Below are 19,988 nucleotides of genomic sequence, written 5' to 3'. Positions count from 1 at the left end.
CCGTTCTTTTGTGGATGTGGGCCTGGGCCCTTCGGCAGGAACCCAGCTCAGAGATTAGAATCACTTCCACCTACTTATCTTAAAAACAAAACCGGTAAATATAAGAGCAATGTCCGTAGGTGGGTCATGGAGATTGCAGCTGGGATTTCTGGTTCTTAAATGTACAGGCCTCCTCTGACTGAGCTCCAAGATTGTCAGGCAAGGCTGTAGCAGGCTCATCCACCGTAGATGGGCCCCAGCCACCATGAGAAGGCAACAAAGTGCAAGACCGAATGGGTGGGTGTGACGGAGTGTCCATCCCACACAAGGGCCAATTAATCTTAGGCTGCACCTGGAGGAAACCTAGGGAGTGGTAGGGCCTAATTGCAGATGAAGCCCAGCTGCGGGGAAGCAGCTGGGCGGGATCTATAAAGAGAGGAAGTTGGCAGGCAGGGGGGAGGAAATCTGCAGTGGTAGCCCCCAATACCAGGGGGGAAAAGCCAGAAGCTGCAAGGACAAAGTAGGAAGCAGTCCAGGGAAGGAGCAATGAGGGTTGGGAAAGTAAAAGCCCAGAGCTGCTGGGCTGAGGGTCTCTGGATTGGAACCTGGTGTAGAGGGTGGGCGCGGGTTCCCCTACCCGCCCTGGGGGAAGCGGTCCACCTGGGACAGTTTGCCTCAAAGGGCTTGCAGTACCTCAGAAGGGGGGAGATCTTTAATGTGAGCTAGCTGGAGGGCTAAACTACAAAGAGGAAAGAGCGACAGGCTGCAGGAAGACAAGAGGCAGCAGAGCGAGTGAGGGGAACGCGCAGGAAGGAGCATCTGACCCGGTGGCCGAGTGAATTCCCCCGGAGGAGCCACAAGGAGGCACCACCGAGCGGTGAGTGGAGCAGCCCCCATCGCAGTGGGGTTACACAAACAGCACAAGGAGTCACTGTTCAGCGTCGCCTCTCACCTCGCTCCCGTGGCGGCCAGTGGGGTTACTTCTGATTTCATCGAGGGGGGAGTGAGCGGGGAATCCACGCCAGCGAGCTTACCCCGATTTAGACCCCGGGCAGTGCGAGCAGCAGGATCCCAGTGAATTTTACCTAGCTGGGAAGTTGGAAGAGCCTACCCCAGGGCAGCACGGGGCTTGGTTGACCTCACTGTGCATTTCCTGTGCCTCATTGGGTTTAAATTGACCCTGAACTCCGAATTTCCGAGGATTGTCCAGTCTGTGGCCCAGGCACTGTCTTTGAGTTGCCGGGGGGGAGGAGGGCGCTCGACACCCCGCTCTGCCCGAGGCCTTGGCCCCACTCCATCCCTTCCCCCAAGCCCCTGCTCCGCCCCGTTCCGCCCCACCCTGGACAGTGCCTCCTACAGGTGGCGAAACAGCTGATCCGCGACAGGCGGGAGGCGCTGGGAGGGAGGTGGAAGAGCTGATGCGGGACTGGGGGGGAGAGTCTGTCTGTGAGTACTGGGCACTCACTACTTTTTTTCTGCACTGGCTGAGGCCTCGCCCCTCCTGGCTGAGGCCCCGCTGCCATTAGCTGCTCTCCCTCCCCGCCCCTCCTCATGGCCCTGGCTGGGGCAGGCCGGGGGGAAGGTGAGAGCTTGGTGCTGGCTGGGGCCAAGCTCTCAGCCTCATGGTCGTTCGTTTTTCTTAAAGCCCCAGCTCCTGGAGTCAAGTGGAGATGTGATGATTTCAGCCTCCATTCTTAAAGGAAAAGTAACTTTCCAGCCCTTGAGGCTGCGGAGGAAGCTTCAAAATGTGACCCCAATGCACCCTAAAGCAGCGGTCCCCACTTTTGGGGGTTGCACCCCCACCTTACACTTATCTGCGTGCCCTCACTTCTCCAGAGCCAGGACTGAGAGCAGGGCCATGGCTCCGGGTGGGGGGATGGGACGTGGACAGCGGTAAGGAGGTCGAGGCTGGGGATGCATCTGGGGGGTGGTTCTGGGGCCGGGAGCGGGACCATGCCCAGGGTCGAGGCTGGGGGCGGGGCCAGGAGTGGAGCCGTGCTAATGGGGCCAGGAGATGAGATCGCAGCTGGGGTGGGATCAGAGCAGAGCTGGGGGTAGGGAGGGACTCCCCACCCCATACACCCCCCTAGGGGGGCATGCCCAACAGTTTGGGGACCTCTACCCTGAAGGCTCAGAAAGCAGACGGCAAATAAAAAGACTACCAAACGTCTTAGTTTTACATAATCTCTTGATTTTAAAGCCAATCTCATGATTTTGGGGGAGCCTGACCCATGGTTTTTGAACACGTGTGGTTGGCGCTCCTGCAGAATCTCCAGTCCCAACTGTAGCTTTTATATCTGGTGTGGGAAGTGGCGGCGGGGGGACAATCCCCACCCAGGACGCAGTGGTAGATGGGGAGGAGGTGACCAGTTGGGCTGCCTGGCTCCTCGTCTCCCGCTAGCCTCGCTGATGAGGTTTGGCCTGGCGTCAGGGCAGGACAGGCCCGTTGACTTTCCTGGGGTCCTCTTCAGCTCTGCTGAGCCTCAGCCCTTCAGGAACTCAAGGACGCCCCTCACCGCTCCCGATTGCTCCCCTCAGTGCATTAGTTCCTGCCCTTTAGCATTCAGGGATGGCTTCCCCCCAGCGCTCATAGGACATTTCCTGTCTCTCTCATGCCCCGGTGCAGCGAGTTCACAGTTCTCAGCCTCTGCTGTCTGGCTCTCGCGAGCAAACCCTACCGTTTCCTAGCTCTGTATTCCCCATGCTCCTTATTGCACCTCACGTCACCGCAGGGGTCAGGCGGTAACTTCCTTCCCCGTGTCGATGGCTGCCTTTCGGCCCGCGAGACTCGCCCATCAGTGTTTGTGCTGGTGATTATTTATAATGACCATTGTTCAAACAACACTAACAGGGTGGGCACATAGTAGAAACTAAATAAGAAGGGACTATTTTGGCAACTGCTCATTGGTCTTGTGTAGTCCCCAATAAAATCAACAGTACAGCCTGTGAAAGAAAACCAGTATCCACAGTTTTGACCTTCAGAAAAGAGAGGAAAAAACTCATGATACAGCGTGGGCTATAAAATCCTTTCAAGATTACATAAAGTGAAATCCCAGAGTGCGTTACCTGTGACCTGGAGTACAGATTTACTCATTGTCTCTGCTGAACTCATTACCTGCTTCATTCAGCACCTCCTCATTAGTTGGTCGTGTTAGTTACAAAAGTTTTAGCATCATTGCGAACAAACAAACTTCCTATCTGCACAGCTGCCAGCAATCTGAGCTTGGCAGTAAGTCAATTTACCAACACATGGAAACCTTGATTTAACGTAGAACGATCGCCGTGTGTTAGGGATTAGACATCCCACCTTCATGTCTGTGACTCACCTGCAGCCTTCTGGAGTCTGCTTTGGGATCAAATGAATCACAGTGGGATTCCTAAGCATGGAGAGCTGAGAACGCTGATCGGGGCTTCTTCTCCTCTGCCTGGGGGTCGCTTAGACCAGGCAGATCCAGAGGGTCGCTTGTCAGCTTAGGATCAGCTGTGGCTGTATCCTCACCCCAGAGATGGGTACCTGGATCCTTGGGAGTCAGAAGCCCTGGATGTGTGTGGGAATGAGGAAATAGGTTTGTTTGTTTGTTTGTTTTTTTACTATGGACACTGAGAAAATTTTTACAGGACACTGAGAAAACTTCTCTCCTGTGTGGAGGAGTCTTTGATGTCCAATATCATGTTAGTTCCACTTGAAGCATTCTCCACACTAAACATCTCTAAGAAGTCTCTTCCCTATTTGCATTTGTGGTGCCTGAGAACATCTGCGTCGAAACTGAAGCTTTTCCCGCATTTGAGGTTTCTCACCTGTGTGGAGTCTTTGGTATTTAGTAAGGTGTGAGCGCTGATTGAAACCTTTCCCACAGTCCGAGCATTTGTAGGGCGTTTCTCCGGTGTGGGTTCTCTGACGCACAGGAATGGCTGAATTCTGATTGACACTTTTCCCACACTGGAGGCATTTATAAGGTTTCTCTTCTGTATGGATCCTCTGATGCACAATAAGATTTGAGCTCCGATTGAAGCATTTTCCACAGTCGATGCATTTATAGGGTGTCTCTCCCATGTGGGTTTGCTGATGCCAAGTAAGGTTTGAATGGTCAATAAACCTTTTCCCGCACTCTGTGCATTTATAGGATTTCTTTCTTGTGTCCCCTCTGATGTCTGATAAGCTGTGAGCGCCGACAGAAACGTTTCCCACAGTCCAAGCTTTTAAAGGGCCTCTCTCCGGTGTGGGTTCTCTGGCGCCTAATAAGATTAGATCTGTCATTAAACCTTTTCCCACAGTTGGGGCATCGATACGCCTCTCTTCTGTGTGGATTCTCTGATGTGAAATGAGATCTGAGCTCCGACTAAAGCTTTTTCCACAGTCGAGGCATTTATAGGGTTTGTCTCCCATGTGGGTTCTGTGATGTGAAGTAAGATCCAAGCTCTGGACAAATTTTTTCCCACACACTGTGCATTAGTAAGGTTTCTCTCCCGTATGGATTCTCTGATGCACAATAAAGTTTGAGCTCTGATTAAAACATTTCCCACAGTCGAGGCATTTATAGGGTTTTTCTCCTGTGTGGAGCCTCTGGTGTCTAATAAGGTGTGATTTCCGATGGAAGCTTTTCCCACACTCAGTGCATGTGTTTTTAATCTCTCCCATGTGCATTCTCAACTGAGCTGTAGTTTCCTTAAGATCCTTCCATCCTCCCCCATGATTAATGGATGTAACCACTTTCTTCCATGGTTGGTTTCTCTTTGACCTGCACTGTCTATCACAGGCTTTTCCCTGGCCACAACTCTGGGAATAGGTCACTTCGGTTCTTCCCAATAGCATCCCCTGTAGTTCCATTTGCTCAAGACTTTCCTGCTGTGGATTTTCCTTCTCATTCGCACTCGCCATCCTCTCACCTGCTGGGATACAGAGAGAATCCAGCCAGGAGCCATTCGCTGTGGGGAGAAGGAAAGAAAGGGGAACAGAAAAAAACAGGGGCAACACAATAACTGTTGGGGAAACTGAGGAAGGGGAAATTTACTAACCTATTTATCATTTTTTCCTTCTCTAAAGCGAGTGCTCTGTGATCCATTCCACCTAGGTTATTCCTCCTCATTCTGCGAGCACGAAGGCTTCTTTTATTAAAAAACCGCTCTCTAGATTCACACTTTATCCCCAGCAGGCAGAGCTGTTCAGAGACCCAACCGCATCTCTAGCTTCCCACCGGCCAAGTGCCAAAGCTGAGAGGACAAACTCCACATTCTTATTAATAAACATTCCCAAAAGGTTACCCAGCTCCAGGCAGGAGGCTTTATCTACTGATTCTACAACAGATGGAAATGAAGACATCCAGCAAAGCAAGATCCCCAGCGTGAGGGAATACCGAGGTTTCTCCATCTCTCTGGAGGAATGTTCCGGAATGGGAAAAGCAAGGAGTGAGTGATTTGCCCTCCCAACTGGAATTTAATGCAAAATTTGGTGACATCCAGGGTGGAGTCTCGCAGAGCAGGAGGTGCCCAGAGCAGAGAAGGAAAAGCTATGTGTGGGTCACTAAATTTTATCTTTCTCCCTCGCAGGAACCTGGGGCTCCATGATCCATTAGTGACGGGTAAGAGAATACACTGCAGCACGGGTAATCATATGGCAGACTTACTTGAAGGAAGCACTGTTCTGTTCTGCATAGAAACTAGCACTCAGACCCAATCAGGATCCCATCTAGAATGAGCTCCAAATATACCCTCAGTCGTGAGACAAAACAGGATTAAAGAAGATGCAATTCTCTGATTCGCCGGAATTTGCCAGCAGTTTCTAGGGTTGAGCAGAAAGTCCGTGAGCTCTCCTGGGTATTCCTGCTCCAGCAAGTGAAACTTCTCACTCAGCTTCCAGGACAAGGTGCCTTAGGTACTACAGGAGTTTGAGTAGGAGAGGAACCTGCCCCAGACATTTCCCCTAGTCCAGGAAAAGGAGCGATGCAGAACTGACACATGTAGAATTTTGAGAGACTATGGGTGCCTGGGCCATTTATTCTGTTAACTTCCTCAGAATGCAGAGCCCCCTGCCCCTGGGTGAAATACACCGCCACCTCCTCGAAGGTCACCGGCATCTGACACAACAAGAGTCCCCCGCTCAGCACCTGCTGCCCCAGCCACAATCCCACTAGTCACAGGAGAGGAGGGCCGATAAAATGGAAGCTCGGGGGCGGAGGGAAGAGTAGCAGAATCCCAGCCCCACCCTGCTCAGGGCAGCCAGGTGTGGGGAGAAAGAGAGAGCTCCTTGTCCCCCACAACAGCTGGGGGTGAGGGGACAGGGCCTCTCCTCTGGGCCTCACTGCTGGGTGCCCCCTTCATATTCCACAGCAGCCTCTGGCTAATGGGTTCAGGATCCAGCGATGTATCACTTTAGATACAGTTTGACCAGCCAGGGAGGACCAGTCCGTTACCAACCCACAGGCTGGAATGCTGCTGGCTGTGGAGATCCCCAGACTGTAAGGGGGGTCAGAAGTGCTTTGAAAGGGCTGAGAAGCTGCCGTTCTTCTCAAGCTGTAAAGGGTCCAGGTGACTTGAGTCCAGAGCGCCAATGTGCGGGAGGTCAGATTAGATGATCATGATGGTCCCTTCTGACCTTCAAGTCTATGAATCAATGAGACACACTCAGCACATACGACGAAATCATCTCTGCGAGACGATCAGAGGGGACTGTGTTCTGATGTGCGTGCTCAAGAACAGGAAAGTCGATATCATGTGGGAACCTTATCTTTGAATATCTGTAATAGCAACAAAATGGGGACGTCTGTATATGGAACGCCTGCAGATTTACTGCCCAACTGCTTGTCTTTAAATGATATTCACAGTATTCCAAATCCTATCTATAATGGGTTGTCCCATTTATAATCATTTCTGTGTGCATGGAATGTCTATTTCCCAGGTCACTCTGTGGGACTCTCTCTTCAAAGCCCACTGGGCAATATTACCAGCTACTTAACAGGGTTTTACATACATACAACAGCCCTGAAGTTTAACTCTGTGTCCAGCCTTATGGAAAGAGCTCTGGCCTGGGTTTCACTAGAGAGTGAAGCTGAGGTGCGGGAAGAAAGGGAGCATAATAGAGTTATACGTAATATTGTGTGAGTGACACCAGATCTCATTATGCCAGTGGGGCCGTTTACCTTTCTGGGTTGGTTTTTATTCCACTTTGCGTGGCCCTGGCTGACAATGGAGTTGCCCCAAACCAGGTAGGACAAACTCTTGCTCAGAGACGCACTGTACGTTTGTACAAATGATTCAAGGGTATGTCCACACTGCGGTAAAAGACCCCTGACATGGCAAGCCTGGCTCAGGTGGCTGGGCCTCAGAGAGCTCAGGTTGTGGGGCTATAAAATTGCAGTGCAGACGTTGGGGCTGAGGCTGGAGCCCCATGGGGGAGTGTCTCAGATCTCAGGCTCCAGCCCATGACCAACTCTCTACACAGCTCATTTTAGCCCTGCAGCCCAGGCCTGAGTGAGCTAACCTAGGCTCACACTCATTGGTGCAGGGCTTTTTAAACTCAGTGTAGACATAACTCAAGCACATCCCCAGCTGGTGTAAATTGGCCATAGTTCCATCTAAACCCGTGGGGCCAGATCCCCAGCTGGTGGGAATCAGAGGGGAGGATCTGACCCATGGGACTTGCAACACACACACATTTTGCAGGCAGTCCCTAGCTGGGAGGGGGGATGTGAAAATTCACTCCCGACGCAGCAGGGATGAATCCGCCCGGCGGAGCTGATCATTCCCACTAAAATCCCCGGCCAGCTGCTCAGGGGGCTAGGACAGTTTAACCGCAGAGCCAGGAGGATCGGGTCACCCCTGCTGCAGACAGAGCGAAACCCGGAGGCCCTGTTCCCTCGGTGGGGGGAGTGCAATGGGGAAGGTCTCTCTTACCTTCCCTCCAGGGTGTGCTGTGTCTGAGAGCAGGGGCTGCTCAGTGGGGAGCGTCTCCCTCTCAGGGCTGGGGATCCCAGATCTGGTGTGTGTGTGTGTGTGGATCTGTCTTCCCTATGCAGGAGGGTGCTGGCCAGGCTGGGGGCTCTGCCCTGGGAGAGGCTCCCGGGGAGCAGCGGGAAGCGCCCGGCTGGAGATTCCCCTCTCCCGGCTGCAGCCCGGGCTCCGGGCTCTTGCAAGGGATCTTGCAAAGGGAACCTGGAATCCACCAGCAACCAAATGTTACTGTAGCGAATTCACTTCCGTCCCCAGCTCCCTTCTGGGTCCTAGCGCTGGACCCATTGCTCGGCGGCCCCCTGCGCCTGGGGCAGCCCGGCCCAGCGCCCAGGGGGGTTCAGACCATCACACACGTGCAGGGCCGGAGGGGACCTCGACTGAGCATCCTCCGTCCCCAGGAGCCCAGCCGCAGAGTCCGGGGGCCCCGGTTTGTGTTACAGACACTGCCCACGCTCGGGCTCTGTTTACCTTCCCGGGTCAGCTCCTCCATTGCGAGCCGGGGGCCGGGCCGAGCCGCTGCTGCTCCCCGGCGGGGTCTGTGCGGGGAGAGACCGGCGCTAACGCCCCGCTCCGCCCCGGGCTCGGCCCGCACCAGCCCCCGAGCCGGAGCCCGCAGGTGATGGGGGGACCCGGGGAAAGGGCCGGGGCCGGGGCCGGGCAGGACAGTGACTCTGCACAAGCGGCCCCGCAGCCCCAGCTCCCGCCGCCCCGGGAAGCTGCTCCCTGGCTGGGAAGCGCCTGGCGGAGGGACCGGAGCTGCGGCCCCAGCGGCGAGTCGCTGCCCAGGATCTGCGCCCGGGGCCAGCGCGGGGGTTCGGGCAGGGGGGAGAGCGGCCGGGGGGGGGGGGCATGGGCGGGCCCCAGGGGGGTTCCCTGTTGTGTCCCTGGGGCTGGGTTGTCGGGGAGGGGAGGGGAGAGAAATGAGACTGAAATGGAGTCGGGGGGGGGATTTATTGTAACCCCGTTACAAAACTCGGAGCCCCTCCCTCCCCTGAGACAGGCCCCTTCGTGCCCCAGCGGTGGGTGAATCTCCCCAGCCCTGAACGGCTGCTGGGGCCCTGTTTGCTCCGTCAGAGACACCTGCTCTGAAAGGGGGCAGGATCCTGTTCTCCTGAAGAGCCCCGAGTGTGACCCGCTCACACTGTCTCCTAACGCACGTGTGCCAGGCAGCCTGAATGACCTGCTCTTGGTGTCCTGTGGGGGGGTTACAGTGAGATCAGTCTGCTCAGATTCTGTTTCTGTTCTGTATAAATAGGCTTGGACGAATTAGATTTTTTTAGGGTAAACGTCACTTTCACCCTATACACACAAACAGATGAAAAAGTATTTCCATGGATAATAATCAAAATGACCAGAGAGGCAGAGTCGGGAAAATGCTGCTTGAGAACTTCTTAAAGTTTGATTTAAGGATAGTTACTTGGTATGTTTTGACATGTGATGCTGACAGTGTGCGTTTGAATGGTTATAAAGCTTTAACTTTTTAATCCCAACATCTACAGCCATGAAATAATTATTATCTGACCCACCCTGTAATTTCCTTTGCAACTGTGAACATTTAAATCAATAAAAATAAAAAGGAACCCCTTAAAATAAACATTGATATTATCCATTGACATAATTAAAGAGAGAGAAAAAGAAATTCTGCCAGGCCTGTATATAAATATAGCAATACAATCACCACTAATCTAGTCCCTTTACTCTCCATTAATAAAATATTGCTCTATAACTTTTCAGATTTTTTTTTCTTTTTTCCACTTGCCACATTTTGATATGAAATCCTCTCAAATTTTGTTCAATTTCTCTTATTTATAGATTAATATATTATCTGCTAATTTATTTCTCTAAATACCCACAACTAAGAAAATTAATTGACTTCTCCTTTCTAATTAACTTACATGTGAATCATTTCCATATTTTCTCTCTCAGTTATCAAATAGGGATATAAAATCTCCTCAAAATTAACTGATGTTTGCACTCTAATTTTTGAATTATATAAGATTTCCTCAATTTGGGAGGAGAAATATTGCCCTGAGTCATTGATTTGATTACAAAAAGAAATTATCAGGTACTCTAAAGCCCTCTTGAATTCTAGCAGAGAAAAGTGAAAGGAGAAAGAATGGCTGAAAATGAAAGCCAGAGAAATACAAATGGAAAATTAGGGTGATTAACTTCTGAAAAAACTAACAAGGGAAGCAGTGGATTTTCCATCTCTTAAATTCAGCACTGGATGCCTTGATACATGTGTTTTAGTCCAACACAAGTGATTGGACTCAGTGCAGGAGTAACCGGATGAATTGCGATGGATTGTATCATACAGGAGGTCAGACTAGTTTTTCTAAATTCAATGGTCTCTTCCACTTCTGGCCTTAAAAATCTGTAACACCACATGGGGATTGGGTGGGTGGGAGATTAAACTCCCCAATGATAAACTTTCCCCCTGATATCTGCAAATCAAGGTGTTTCCTCCATATTTAATGAGCCTCCCTCGGCTAAGGGACCAGTGTCTCCCAGATACTGATGGGGAAATCGCCGAGGGCTAGATGTACCAAGGGATTTAGGCATTACGAGATCAGCAGAGCAGCACCTTCTGTTCAGATGCCCTGCCTCCGAGTGGAATCCACAGCCCTGAGTTAGGTTCCCTATATTCTCCCTGGGCAGAGCTAAGCACCTAAAAATGGGATCCACAAAACACAGCTTGCTGACTGGGGAGCTGCCTGAGCTAGCCAATAGGAAATGCTGAGGGGAGGGGTGGGTCATACGCCCCTACCCCTCAAAGTGATATAGGCGGCTATCTCTACTTGGTCACTCTCCGCTGTGAACCCTCTCCTGGAGTTTGGCACAAAAGGCTTTGGGGTTTTCCAGGGTACGTCTCAGTCTCTCCCGCTGAAGCTGTTCCACCATGTATAAATGGTTACACATGTGTCGGGTAAGAGGGAGTGAGACTGACTCCAGCCCTGGGGCAGGGCGCTCACCTGGATTTTAGGAGACCGAGGTTTCAGGCCCACTCCTCCAATATCTATTTAGATCTTTCTGTTTGGGCTGACCCAGCCTGTCTCCTTTGCGTACCTTTTCCTAGCAACATTTATTGTTATCCGTGGTTGTAACTGTGTAAGAATTTTCACTCTGTCTGAAAATGGAGCTCCCCACTGGGGTAGGACTGCCTGATCCCAGTGACTACAACACATCCTGCTGGGGGATGGGAAACCCGTTCAGAGAGGGGATTTTCAGGGGGGCTGCTGGTGGGTTTGTGTTAGAAGGGCTGGAGCAGGAAATACACAGGGCCGGGGAGGTGGTGACAGGATGGAACAAGCCTGCTGGGATGTCTTCAGTTTGTGGCATAATGTTCAGAACAGGACCTTTTGGGGGATGGAATAAAAATTCCCCCATTTCTGGAACGGGAAAGAAACCAACAGGGCTGGGAAAATTGATTGGACTTTCAGTGCTGGAGCCTGAACCCACTAGACAGAGGTTGCTCTGAAATACAAAGGGGCCACCCAGGGGTGAGGTCCCGGGGAGATGCCCTGTCCCCTCATCCCCAGCTGCTGGGAATAGGGAGGGGGTTGGGATTCCTGTCCCTGGACCCTGCTGAGAGGCTCCATCTCCTGTATCAGCCTCTGGCTAGCAGGTGTGTGATAAATGGGAAGGCCCCTGCCCTCCTCCATCGGCTGGGAGGGACAAGGAGCTCTCTCTTTCTCCACGCATGGAGCCTCCTGGCTGCTCTGAGCAGGGTGCGGGTGGGATTCTATATCTCTGGTGCTTGTTGTTTCAGGAGCTGGTGACCTTCGAGGAGGTGGCTGTGTATTTCACCCAGGGGCAGGGGGCTCTGCTGGACCCCGGTCCAAGAGCCCTCTACAGGGACGTCATGCAGGAGAACTATGAGATGGTGACCTCGCTGGGTAAGGGAGTCCTCTTGCGTTGGTTACTGGAAGCTGCGGGGGTCTGTGATATGACCAGTTTGGCTCCTACTCAGGTTCTACCTTGGTCACTTAGGTTACGTCTACACAGCATCTGGGAGGTGGGATTCCCAGCTCAGGTAGATTTACATGCACTAGTTCTGCTAGGGCTAGTGCCTAAAAATAGCCACGCAGATAGCAGCTTGGGCTAGCCTCCTGAGTACATGCCCAGAGGGAGAGCGGGATTGTACTCAGGTGACTAGTCTGAGCCACAGCCCATGGCCACACTGCTGTTATTCCATGCTCATGTTTGTCCATCTACCAAGCTGGGGATCACACCTCCCAGCAGCTGTGCAGACAGACCCTTCCATTTCAGGAGAATGACCCCATAGTCCCCCCAGCCCGTTTAAGACAGACTTTGATCTCCACTCCCCCAGACGTGGGATAGGAGAGTCGGAAACACAAGGGGAGGCCTAATTCATCTCCATCCTGCATCCTTTGAGTTGGCAGAAGCATCGTCTTCTCCCATCTATATTCATTCATGTCTCTTCCCCTCCCCTCCTGGGACTACCTCCATTCTTGGGGTAGATGTCAACCACCCACACTGACTGAGATCTGGCAGCAGCTCCCTGCCCCCGGACTTTATGACCCCCGGGGTGTTTGGAAGGGATCTGGAGGCAGAATCCAATTTCTCCATTGTGGGTCCCTGATGTTCTGTGTTGTCTGTTAGAACTAGGTTATTTCTTCCAAGCATGGAGGCTTTATTATTTTTTTAAATTTATTTTTAAAACCTCTGTTTCTGGCTTCACCCTGTGGCACCATTGTGGTACCTGGTGCAGTACACTGTGAAACTACAGTGAGAGGGCGGGCTTAAAAAACAGAGGAGATTCCATGCTTGGAAGATGAGGAGAAATATCCCAGTTCTAATGGATCCTGGCGCACCAGGGACCCACTTCACAGAAGGAAAAATTACAGATGGGTTAGTAAGTGTTCCCTTTCTCAGTCTCCTCAGTGGTGGTTGTGTTGTTTTTCCCCTCTTTGCTGTTCCCCTTTCGTTCTTTTCTCCCCGGCATGGGGGATGACTCCTGTCTGGATTCTCTCTCTGTATTCCAGGGGGTGCTGGGATGGTGAGTGAGAATGAGGAGGAGAATCCACAGCGGGAAGGTGGTGAGGACATGGGTCTGCAGGGAACAGTATTGGGAAGATCCGAGGGGAATTTTTACCAGAATCATAAACCAGGAAAAACCTGCAAAAACCAGCGCAGGTCAGAGAGGCTGCTGGGATACGACCCAGGGAAGAAAACGTGTGAACCCATAAATCATGGTGGAGATTGCGAGGACCTCAAAGAAACCACAGACCAGCGGAGAATCCCTCCAGAAGAGAGAAAAAACACATGCACTGAGTGTGGGAAAAGCTTTATGCGGAGGTCACATCTTATTTCCCATCAGAGGATCCACACTGGAGAGAAACCGTATAAGTGCCTTGTCTGTGCGAAAGGTTTCAATCAGACCGCAAATCTTATTTCACATCAGAGGATCCACACAGGGGAGAAACCCTATAAATGTCTTGACTGTGGGAAAGGTTTCAATCAGGGTTCGCATCTTATTAGGCATGAGAGAACCCACACAGGTGAGCAACCTTATAAATGTCTTGACTGTGGGAAAGGTTTCATTCAGAGCTCACATCTTATTAGGCATGAGAGAACCCACACGGGTGAGAAACCGTATAAATGCCTGGACTGTGGGAAAAGCTTTGTTCTGAGCTCAGATCTTATTTCACATCAGAGTAGCCACACGGGAGAAAAACCCTATAAATGCTTGCACTGTGGGGAAAGTTTTGATTGGAACATGCAGCTGGTTAGACATCAGAAGCACCACACGGGAGAGAAACCCTACAAATGCCTGGATTGTGGGAAAGCATTTAGTGACAGTTCTGCCCTTATTATTCATCAGAGAGTCCACACAGGAGAGAAACCCTTTAAATGCCTCGACTGTGGGAGAAGATTCAATCGGAGCGCACACCTTACTAGGCACAAGAGAACCCACACGGGAGATAAACCCTATAAGTGTCCAGACTGTGGGAAAAGCTTCAATCAGAGTGCATACCTCATTTCACATCAGAGAACTCACACAGGAGAGAAACCCTATAAATGCCTTGAGTGCGGGAAAAAATTCAGCTGGAGTTCCAATCTGATTTCACATCAAAGAACTCACACAGGAGAGAGACCATATAAGTGCCTGGACTGTGGGAAAAGGTTTATTGATAACTCTGCCCGTATTAAACATCACAAAATCCATACGGGAGAGAAGCCCTATAAATGCCTTGACTGTGGGAAAAGTTTCAGTCGGAGATCAACCCATGTTCGACATCAGAGAATCCACACAGGAGAGAAATCTTGAACGTTGGAGATGCTTCAGCTGGGGTCAGCTTGTATCAGGCATCAGGAAATCCATACAGGAAATAGACCTCTTAAATATCTTTAACTTGGAAAATGTTTCAAGTGGAATTGACATTGGAGACTCCACACAGGAGAGAAATTCTTTCAGTTCCATCACTAGGACTGGCCTTAGTTTATTTAAAAAAAAAAAAAAAATCCAGTTCCCCTACATACGTCTTTGATTTCATTCATGCTAAGTCATACTCATAAGGGCTGGAGATTTAAGTGTCACAGACCTGGAGGGAAAATTCAAATGAATCCCCAATGTTGTGTGATCGTTCTGAGCTTAAATCCCAATGTACACGTACTGGTAAAGCAGCTTCTGGTATCTTTCCTACCAACCTCCGATTATTTGCAGACAGTAATTTTGGTTTTCTCTTTTCATTAGGATGATGTTAAAACTTTTGTAACTAACGTGACTGGGTAAGAAGGCTCCAAACAGGGCAGGTGTAGAGTGTTCAGAGGAGAACATGGGTAAGTCTGTTCTCCTGATTTTGAATCATCTGAAACAAGCTCTGGGATGTCAATTATTATGAACCTGAGAGTGTCTTATAAGTCCACCCTGTATTGTGGATTGTTCTCTATTTCCTGAAGGCCATTTGGTCACCTAGTAGGATATTACTTTTGTTTTACAGGACGTAGTGCAGGTTTATTGGGGACGCCATAAGACAAATGGCCACTTGCTAGAACACTGTCTTATTTTATTGGTACCATTTTACGACCCTTTGCCATGCGGTCTTAGTGTTGTTTGAATAATGATTATTATACATCACCCTCAACATAAACGTCGGTGGGGACAGTGTGAGAGTCGCAGGCTGAGAGGCAGAGACTGAAATGGGGAAGGAAGTTCCTGCCTGATCCCTGCAGTGATGGGAGATACAGTTGGGAGAGGGAGAGCATGAAAGATAAAGAGCTGGGAAACTGCAGGGTTTTCTCTGGAGAGCCAGACAGCTGAGGCTGAGAATTGTTAACTTGCTACACAGGAGCGAGAGAGAGAAGGAAATAGCCTGTGATCACTGGGTGAAGCCGTCCCTGAATCCTAAAGGGCTACAAATGACACTGCTTGTGGAGTGATTGGGTGCATCAGTGATTCCTGGGAGGACAAGACTGAGCAGAGATAGGAAGGAAACTAGGGAAATCAACAGGCCTGGCGAGCCCTGAAGCCAGCTGACATCCATCACTGCGACTGGAGGGCAATGAGGAGTCTGTGAACCAAGATAGTCACCGCAACCCCCTCCACAGTGTCCTTTATTGGGACGATGGAGACTCTCTCTGCCACACTCTCCCCACGCATGCCAAGGACGTCCCTGGGGGATAAAACCCTCAGCCGGGATTGGAGATGCCGCACCGTTCTCCGGCTCCTGTTAACCGAAGTCCCTGGCTTTTCTGCTCTCACAGTGTTTCCTTCTGTGACTGAATCCCAGCGTCTCTAATGGATCCTCTGCATTTTTCTGCCCACTGTACAACGTTGCTCCATAGCTGATGCCCGCGGGAGCCGGGAGCAGCACCATCTTGGGCTGGGGCTGAAATGCTCCATGCTGAGCTGAGCTCTGGGTGTGAGGAGATTTTAGCTTTTATTTTTGGCTTGGAAAGAATAAAGTCAAATTTAGTTTTTCAAACTCCCAGAGTCCTTTGTCTTGAGTCATGAGTACAAATAGCCTTTAACGGACTCGGTGGCTGTCTGGGAATCTTCTTTGAGGCATTATTTCCCCAACCCTGAGCACCAGAGACGTCACATCCTGGAGCTGCCAACTCTGCGGGCTCTTCATGGCTAATAGCCATTGACGGACCTATTCTCCAGGAACTGATCTCATTCCTTTTTGAACCCAGTTATAGTTTTGGCCTTCACAGCATCCCCTGGCAATGAGACTAATAAAGAAAAAAAAAATACTGACATTATGGTTTGCATAGCCTTGCATTTTAACTGTTTAGAAGTGCTTTTCCAAATGACAACACTCCCTTTCTTTCCTTGTGTCCAAATTGCCAACAGAGCTTTCTCCATGGTAGCACATTGTGGAAATTGTGACAGGCAACCCCCATCCATCACATTTTGATACATCGGGCGGGGCAGCACGTTGTCACAGAGTAGCAGAAAAGAACACCCAGCAGATGTCAATAACTGTGACAGGTAGCAAATTATGATGGTGGCCATTTGTAAAGTTACGCCATCCTCCATCTGAGCACCAGCTCCCTGGAGACAACAGCTAATGAGCCCCTTCCCTGCACACTCACTTTTCACCGTCTCATCAAGCAGGACCCAGCAATGCCTCCTCTATGCCCTTTAACTATAGAAACCTGCAGAGCAAGTTCCACCCAGAGCCCAAGTCACTGAGATCCATGTCCCCTCACTCTGGTTAAACTGTCCTAGCCCCCTGAGCAGCCGGCTGGAGATTTTAGTGGGAATGATCAGCTCCGCCTGGCTGATTCATCCCTGCCTCTTGCGGGGCTGTGTTAGGAGTGAATTTTCACATCCCCGCTCCCAACTGGGCACTGCCTGCAAAATGTGTGTGTGTTGCAAGTCCCATGGGTCAGATCCTCCCCTCTGATTCTCACCAGCTGGGGATCTGGCCCCACAGGTTCCAATGGAGCTACGGCCAATTTACACTAGCTGGGGATGCAGCTTGGGTTACATCTACACTGAGATAAAAAAACCCTGCAGCATTGAGTCAGAGCCTGGGTTAGCTTACTCAGGCCTGGGCTTCGGGGCTAAAATGAACTGTGTAGACATTTGGTCTTGAATCAGAGCCTGAGATCTGAGACTCTCTCCCCTGGGGCTCCAGCCCCAGCCCGAACGTCTGCACTGCAATTTTATAGCCCCACAACCTGAGCCCTGTCAGCCCCCGTCAGCTGAGCCAGTCCCGGCAGTGTGGACGTACCCTTGAATCGTTTGTACAAACATACAGTGCACCTCTGAGCAAGAGTTTGTACTACCTGGTTTGCGATGACTTCATTGCCAGCCAGGGCCACACAAAGTGGAATAAAAACCAACCCAGAAAGGTAAACGGCCCCACTGGCATAATGAGGTCTGGGGTTGCTCACACAATATTACGTATAACTCTATTATGCTCCCTTTCTTCCTGCACCTCAGCTTCACTCTCTGGTGAAACCCAGGCCGGAGCTCTTTCCATAAGGCTGGACACAGAGTTAAACTTCAGGGCTGTTGTATGTATGTAAAACCCTGTTAAGTAGCTGGTAATATTGCCCAGTGGGCTTTGAAGAGAGAGTCCCACAGAGTGACCTGGGAAATAGACATTCCATGCACACAGAAATGATTATAAATGGGACAACCCATTGTAGATAGGATTTGGAATACTGTGAATATCATTTAAAGACAAGCAGTTGGACAGTAAATCTACAGGCATTCCGTATATAGATGTCCCCATTTTGTTGCTATTACAGATATTCAAAGATAAAGTTCCCACATGATATCGACCTTCCTGTTCTCGAGCACGCACATCAGAACACAGTCCCCTCTGATCGTCTCGCAGAGATGATTTCTCAGTCATTGTAGTGTGGCCTCGTATGTGCTGTGTGTGTCTCACTGATTCATAGACTTGAAGGTCAGAAGGGACCATCATGATCATCTAATCTGACCTCCCGCACATTGGCGCTCTGGACTCAAGTCACCTGGACCCTTCACAGCTTGAGAAGAATGGCAGCTTCTCAGCCCTTTCAAAGCACTTCTGACCCCCCCCTTGACAGTCTGGGGATCTCCACAACCAGCAGCATTCCAGGTTGGTAGCAGACTGGTCCTCACTGGCTGGTCAAACTGTATCTAAAGTGGTACAGTTATTGGGATCAGCATATGAAGCATCTATTCCCTGGATCTCTAGAAGACTTTCACTCTAGAACGCTGTCTTCTCCCCATATGAAGTGGCTACTAACTTACTGGAGGGCTTCGCTAGTAAGTGAAGCTGGAGTAGCACTCTGCATGGGCACTGGGACTCCACCCCGCAGCAGGGCTGTTTCACCCCTTTATTTAAAACATTGCCCCTGCACCCTGATTGATTCAGCTCTGGGGCTGGTGACTGGGGAGCATTGGGGAGACCAGGACTGGCATGGGCGGTGCATATAATAGGCTAGGGAAGGCTGTACCTCCCCAAACAGCCCCGAGCCGCTCCCTCCCACCCTTGCTGCTAGTTGGCCCTAGCCCAGGCAGGCTGCTCCTCTTCCAGGAAGCCTGCTGGGGCTGGGACTTGGGGGGGCTGGGGCCGCCCAGTGCTCTGCAGCTGAGGGTGGGGGGCCTCTGGGCTTCAGCAGGGGAGGGGAAGGGCCTCAGGCAGAAGGGGTGGGCCGGGACGGGGGCTAGCCTCCTCGAACCCGTGATTCACCCACCGCCCATGAGGACTGGGATCGTAAATGCAGTTCTGGTGGCTGCATATTAAGAAGGATATTGAAAAAACAGGCTTCCAGCATGCCTGTTCTCAGCTCCTCCTCCAGTGGGTCAGGCCTTCCCCAGATGCTGGATCACATGCAGGGCAGAGAGGGGGCTCGGACATGCCCTGGAGGGGCAAGGACACCCGGATCTCAGCACACACACGGAAGGAGATTATGTGGGGCTGAGAGGTGCTCCTCTCTTGCAACTTCCCAGTGCCCCACCTCTCTCCTCCCACTTCCCTCAACCCCATCCCCCTGTGTCCTTAGCCCCCCAACCGCTGTCCCTTCCCCTACTACCCCTGCCCATTTACCCCCTGCCCTCTCTGCAGCCCCAAACCTCTCTCCCCATTTCCTCCCACTCCTTTGCCCACTAATTCCCTCTCCTTGTCCAAAAAGCATTTTATTCTCTATTTAAAAAGTCACAGAATTATAGCAGCAAATATCCCCAATGGCTGGTGATGGGACACTGGATGGGGGGGCCTCTGATTCTTTCCCAGGTGTCTGGCCAGTGGGTCTTCCCACATGTTCAGGGTCTAAACTCTCCTGCCAACATAGCACTGTCTTCACTGGGGGGTTAGGTCAATATACCTGCGTCGCTCCAGAGGGTGGATTTTCTGAGTGATGTAGTTGTACCCGTGTCCGTTTGTAGAGTAGACCTGGCCTTAGGAAGGAAAAATCAAACGCACAGCTACAAAACGGGGAATAACTGGCAAGGTATGGTCGACATGGGGCCTTAGCTTGGTTGAATTACATTGCTCAGGCGCTGGATTTTTCACACCCAGAGCTGAGGGAGGTAGCTGGGTCGACCTAATTTTTAAGTGTAGACGGGGCCTAATTCTATTACACTCCCCTTCTTCCTGAGTGGCAGCTAAACTCTCTGCTGAAGCATAGGTCAGAGTCGGGGCTCTTCTGAACTTTAGAAGGGGTTACCCAGAGTTCAACTTCAGGGCTATTGTATGTGTGTAAACCCCTGATAAGCAGGTGTCCATATTGCCCAGTAGCTAGGTGGGTGGACAGGGTCATTGCAGGGACTCTGGAATTCACCCAGCAACAAAGAGTTACTGTAGGGGGTGCAATTCCCTTCCATCCCCAGCTCCCTTTCTGGGTCCTAGACAAACCCATTGTCCGGCAGCCCCCTGCCCCAGCACTCGGGGCGGTTCTTGCACTGAAGCTGGAGAGGCTGAGGGAACTGGGATTGTTTAGTCTGCAGAAGTGAAGAATGAGGGGAGATTTGATAGCTGCTTTCAACTACCTGAGAGGTGGTTCCAGAGAGGATGGTTCTAGACTATTCTCGGTGGTAGAAGAGGACAGGACAAGGAGAAATGGTCTCAAGTTGCAGTGGGGGAGGTTTAGGT

The 19,988-nt window shown here is 51.1% G+C and overlaps 2 protein-coding genes across 6 annotated transcripts; one reads left to right on the top strand and one right to left on the bottom strand.

Annotated features, from left to right (window-relative positions):
* Nucleotides 1–1,975: 1,975 nt before the first annotated feature.
* LOC311530922 (zinc finger protein 48-like) lies at nucleotides 1,976–8,451 on the bottom strand. Of its 5 annotated transcripts, none has more exons than XM_084647978.1 (3): nucleotides 7,870–8,351; nucleotides 4,996–6,713; nucleotides 1,976–4,866 (listed from the first exon to the last, which is right to left on the bottom strand). In XM_084647978.1, exon 3 carries the CDS (start codon nucleotides 4,364–4,366, stop codon nucleotides 3,680–3,682), a length of 687 nt encoding a protein of 228 aa, XP_084504104.1. In that variant the 5' UTR covers nucleotides 4,367–4,866; nucleotides 4,996–6,713; nucleotides 7,870–8,351; the 3' UTR covers nucleotides 1,976–3,679. The 5 variants fall into 5 exon arrangements, with proteins under 5 accessions (XP_084504104.1, XP_084504105.1, XP_084504106.1 ...); XM_084647979.1 differs by having other exon boundaries at nucleotides 1,976–4,905; nucleotides 5,604–6,713; XM_084647980.1 differs by having other exon boundaries at nucleotides 5,604–6,713.
* LOC311531013 (uncharacterized protein) lies at nucleotides 7,850–15,875 on the top strand (the record flags this gene model as incomplete). The annotated part of the gene is made up of 4 exons (XM_084648073.1): nucleotides 7,850–7,858; nucleotides 8,408–8,542; nucleotides 11,696–11,822; nucleotides 12,933–15,875. 4 exons carry the CDS (start codon nucleotides 7,850–7,852, stop codon nucleotides 14,216–14,218), a joined length of 1,557 nt encoding a protein of 518 aa, XP_084504199.1. The 3' UTR covers nucleotides 14,219–15,875.
* Nucleotides 15,876–19,988: the final 4,113 nt, after the last annotated feature.

Source organism: Lepidochelys olivacea (assembly GCF_965140295.1).
Source record: "Lepidochelys olivacea isolate rLepOli2 genome assembly, chromosome: 14".
Lineage (NCBI taxonomy): Eukaryota > Metazoa > Chordata > Testudines > Cheloniidae > Lepidochelys > Lepidochelys olivacea.
Note: the sequence above shows the minus strand (reverse complement) of the source record. Positions and strands in the feature narration are given on the sequence as shown.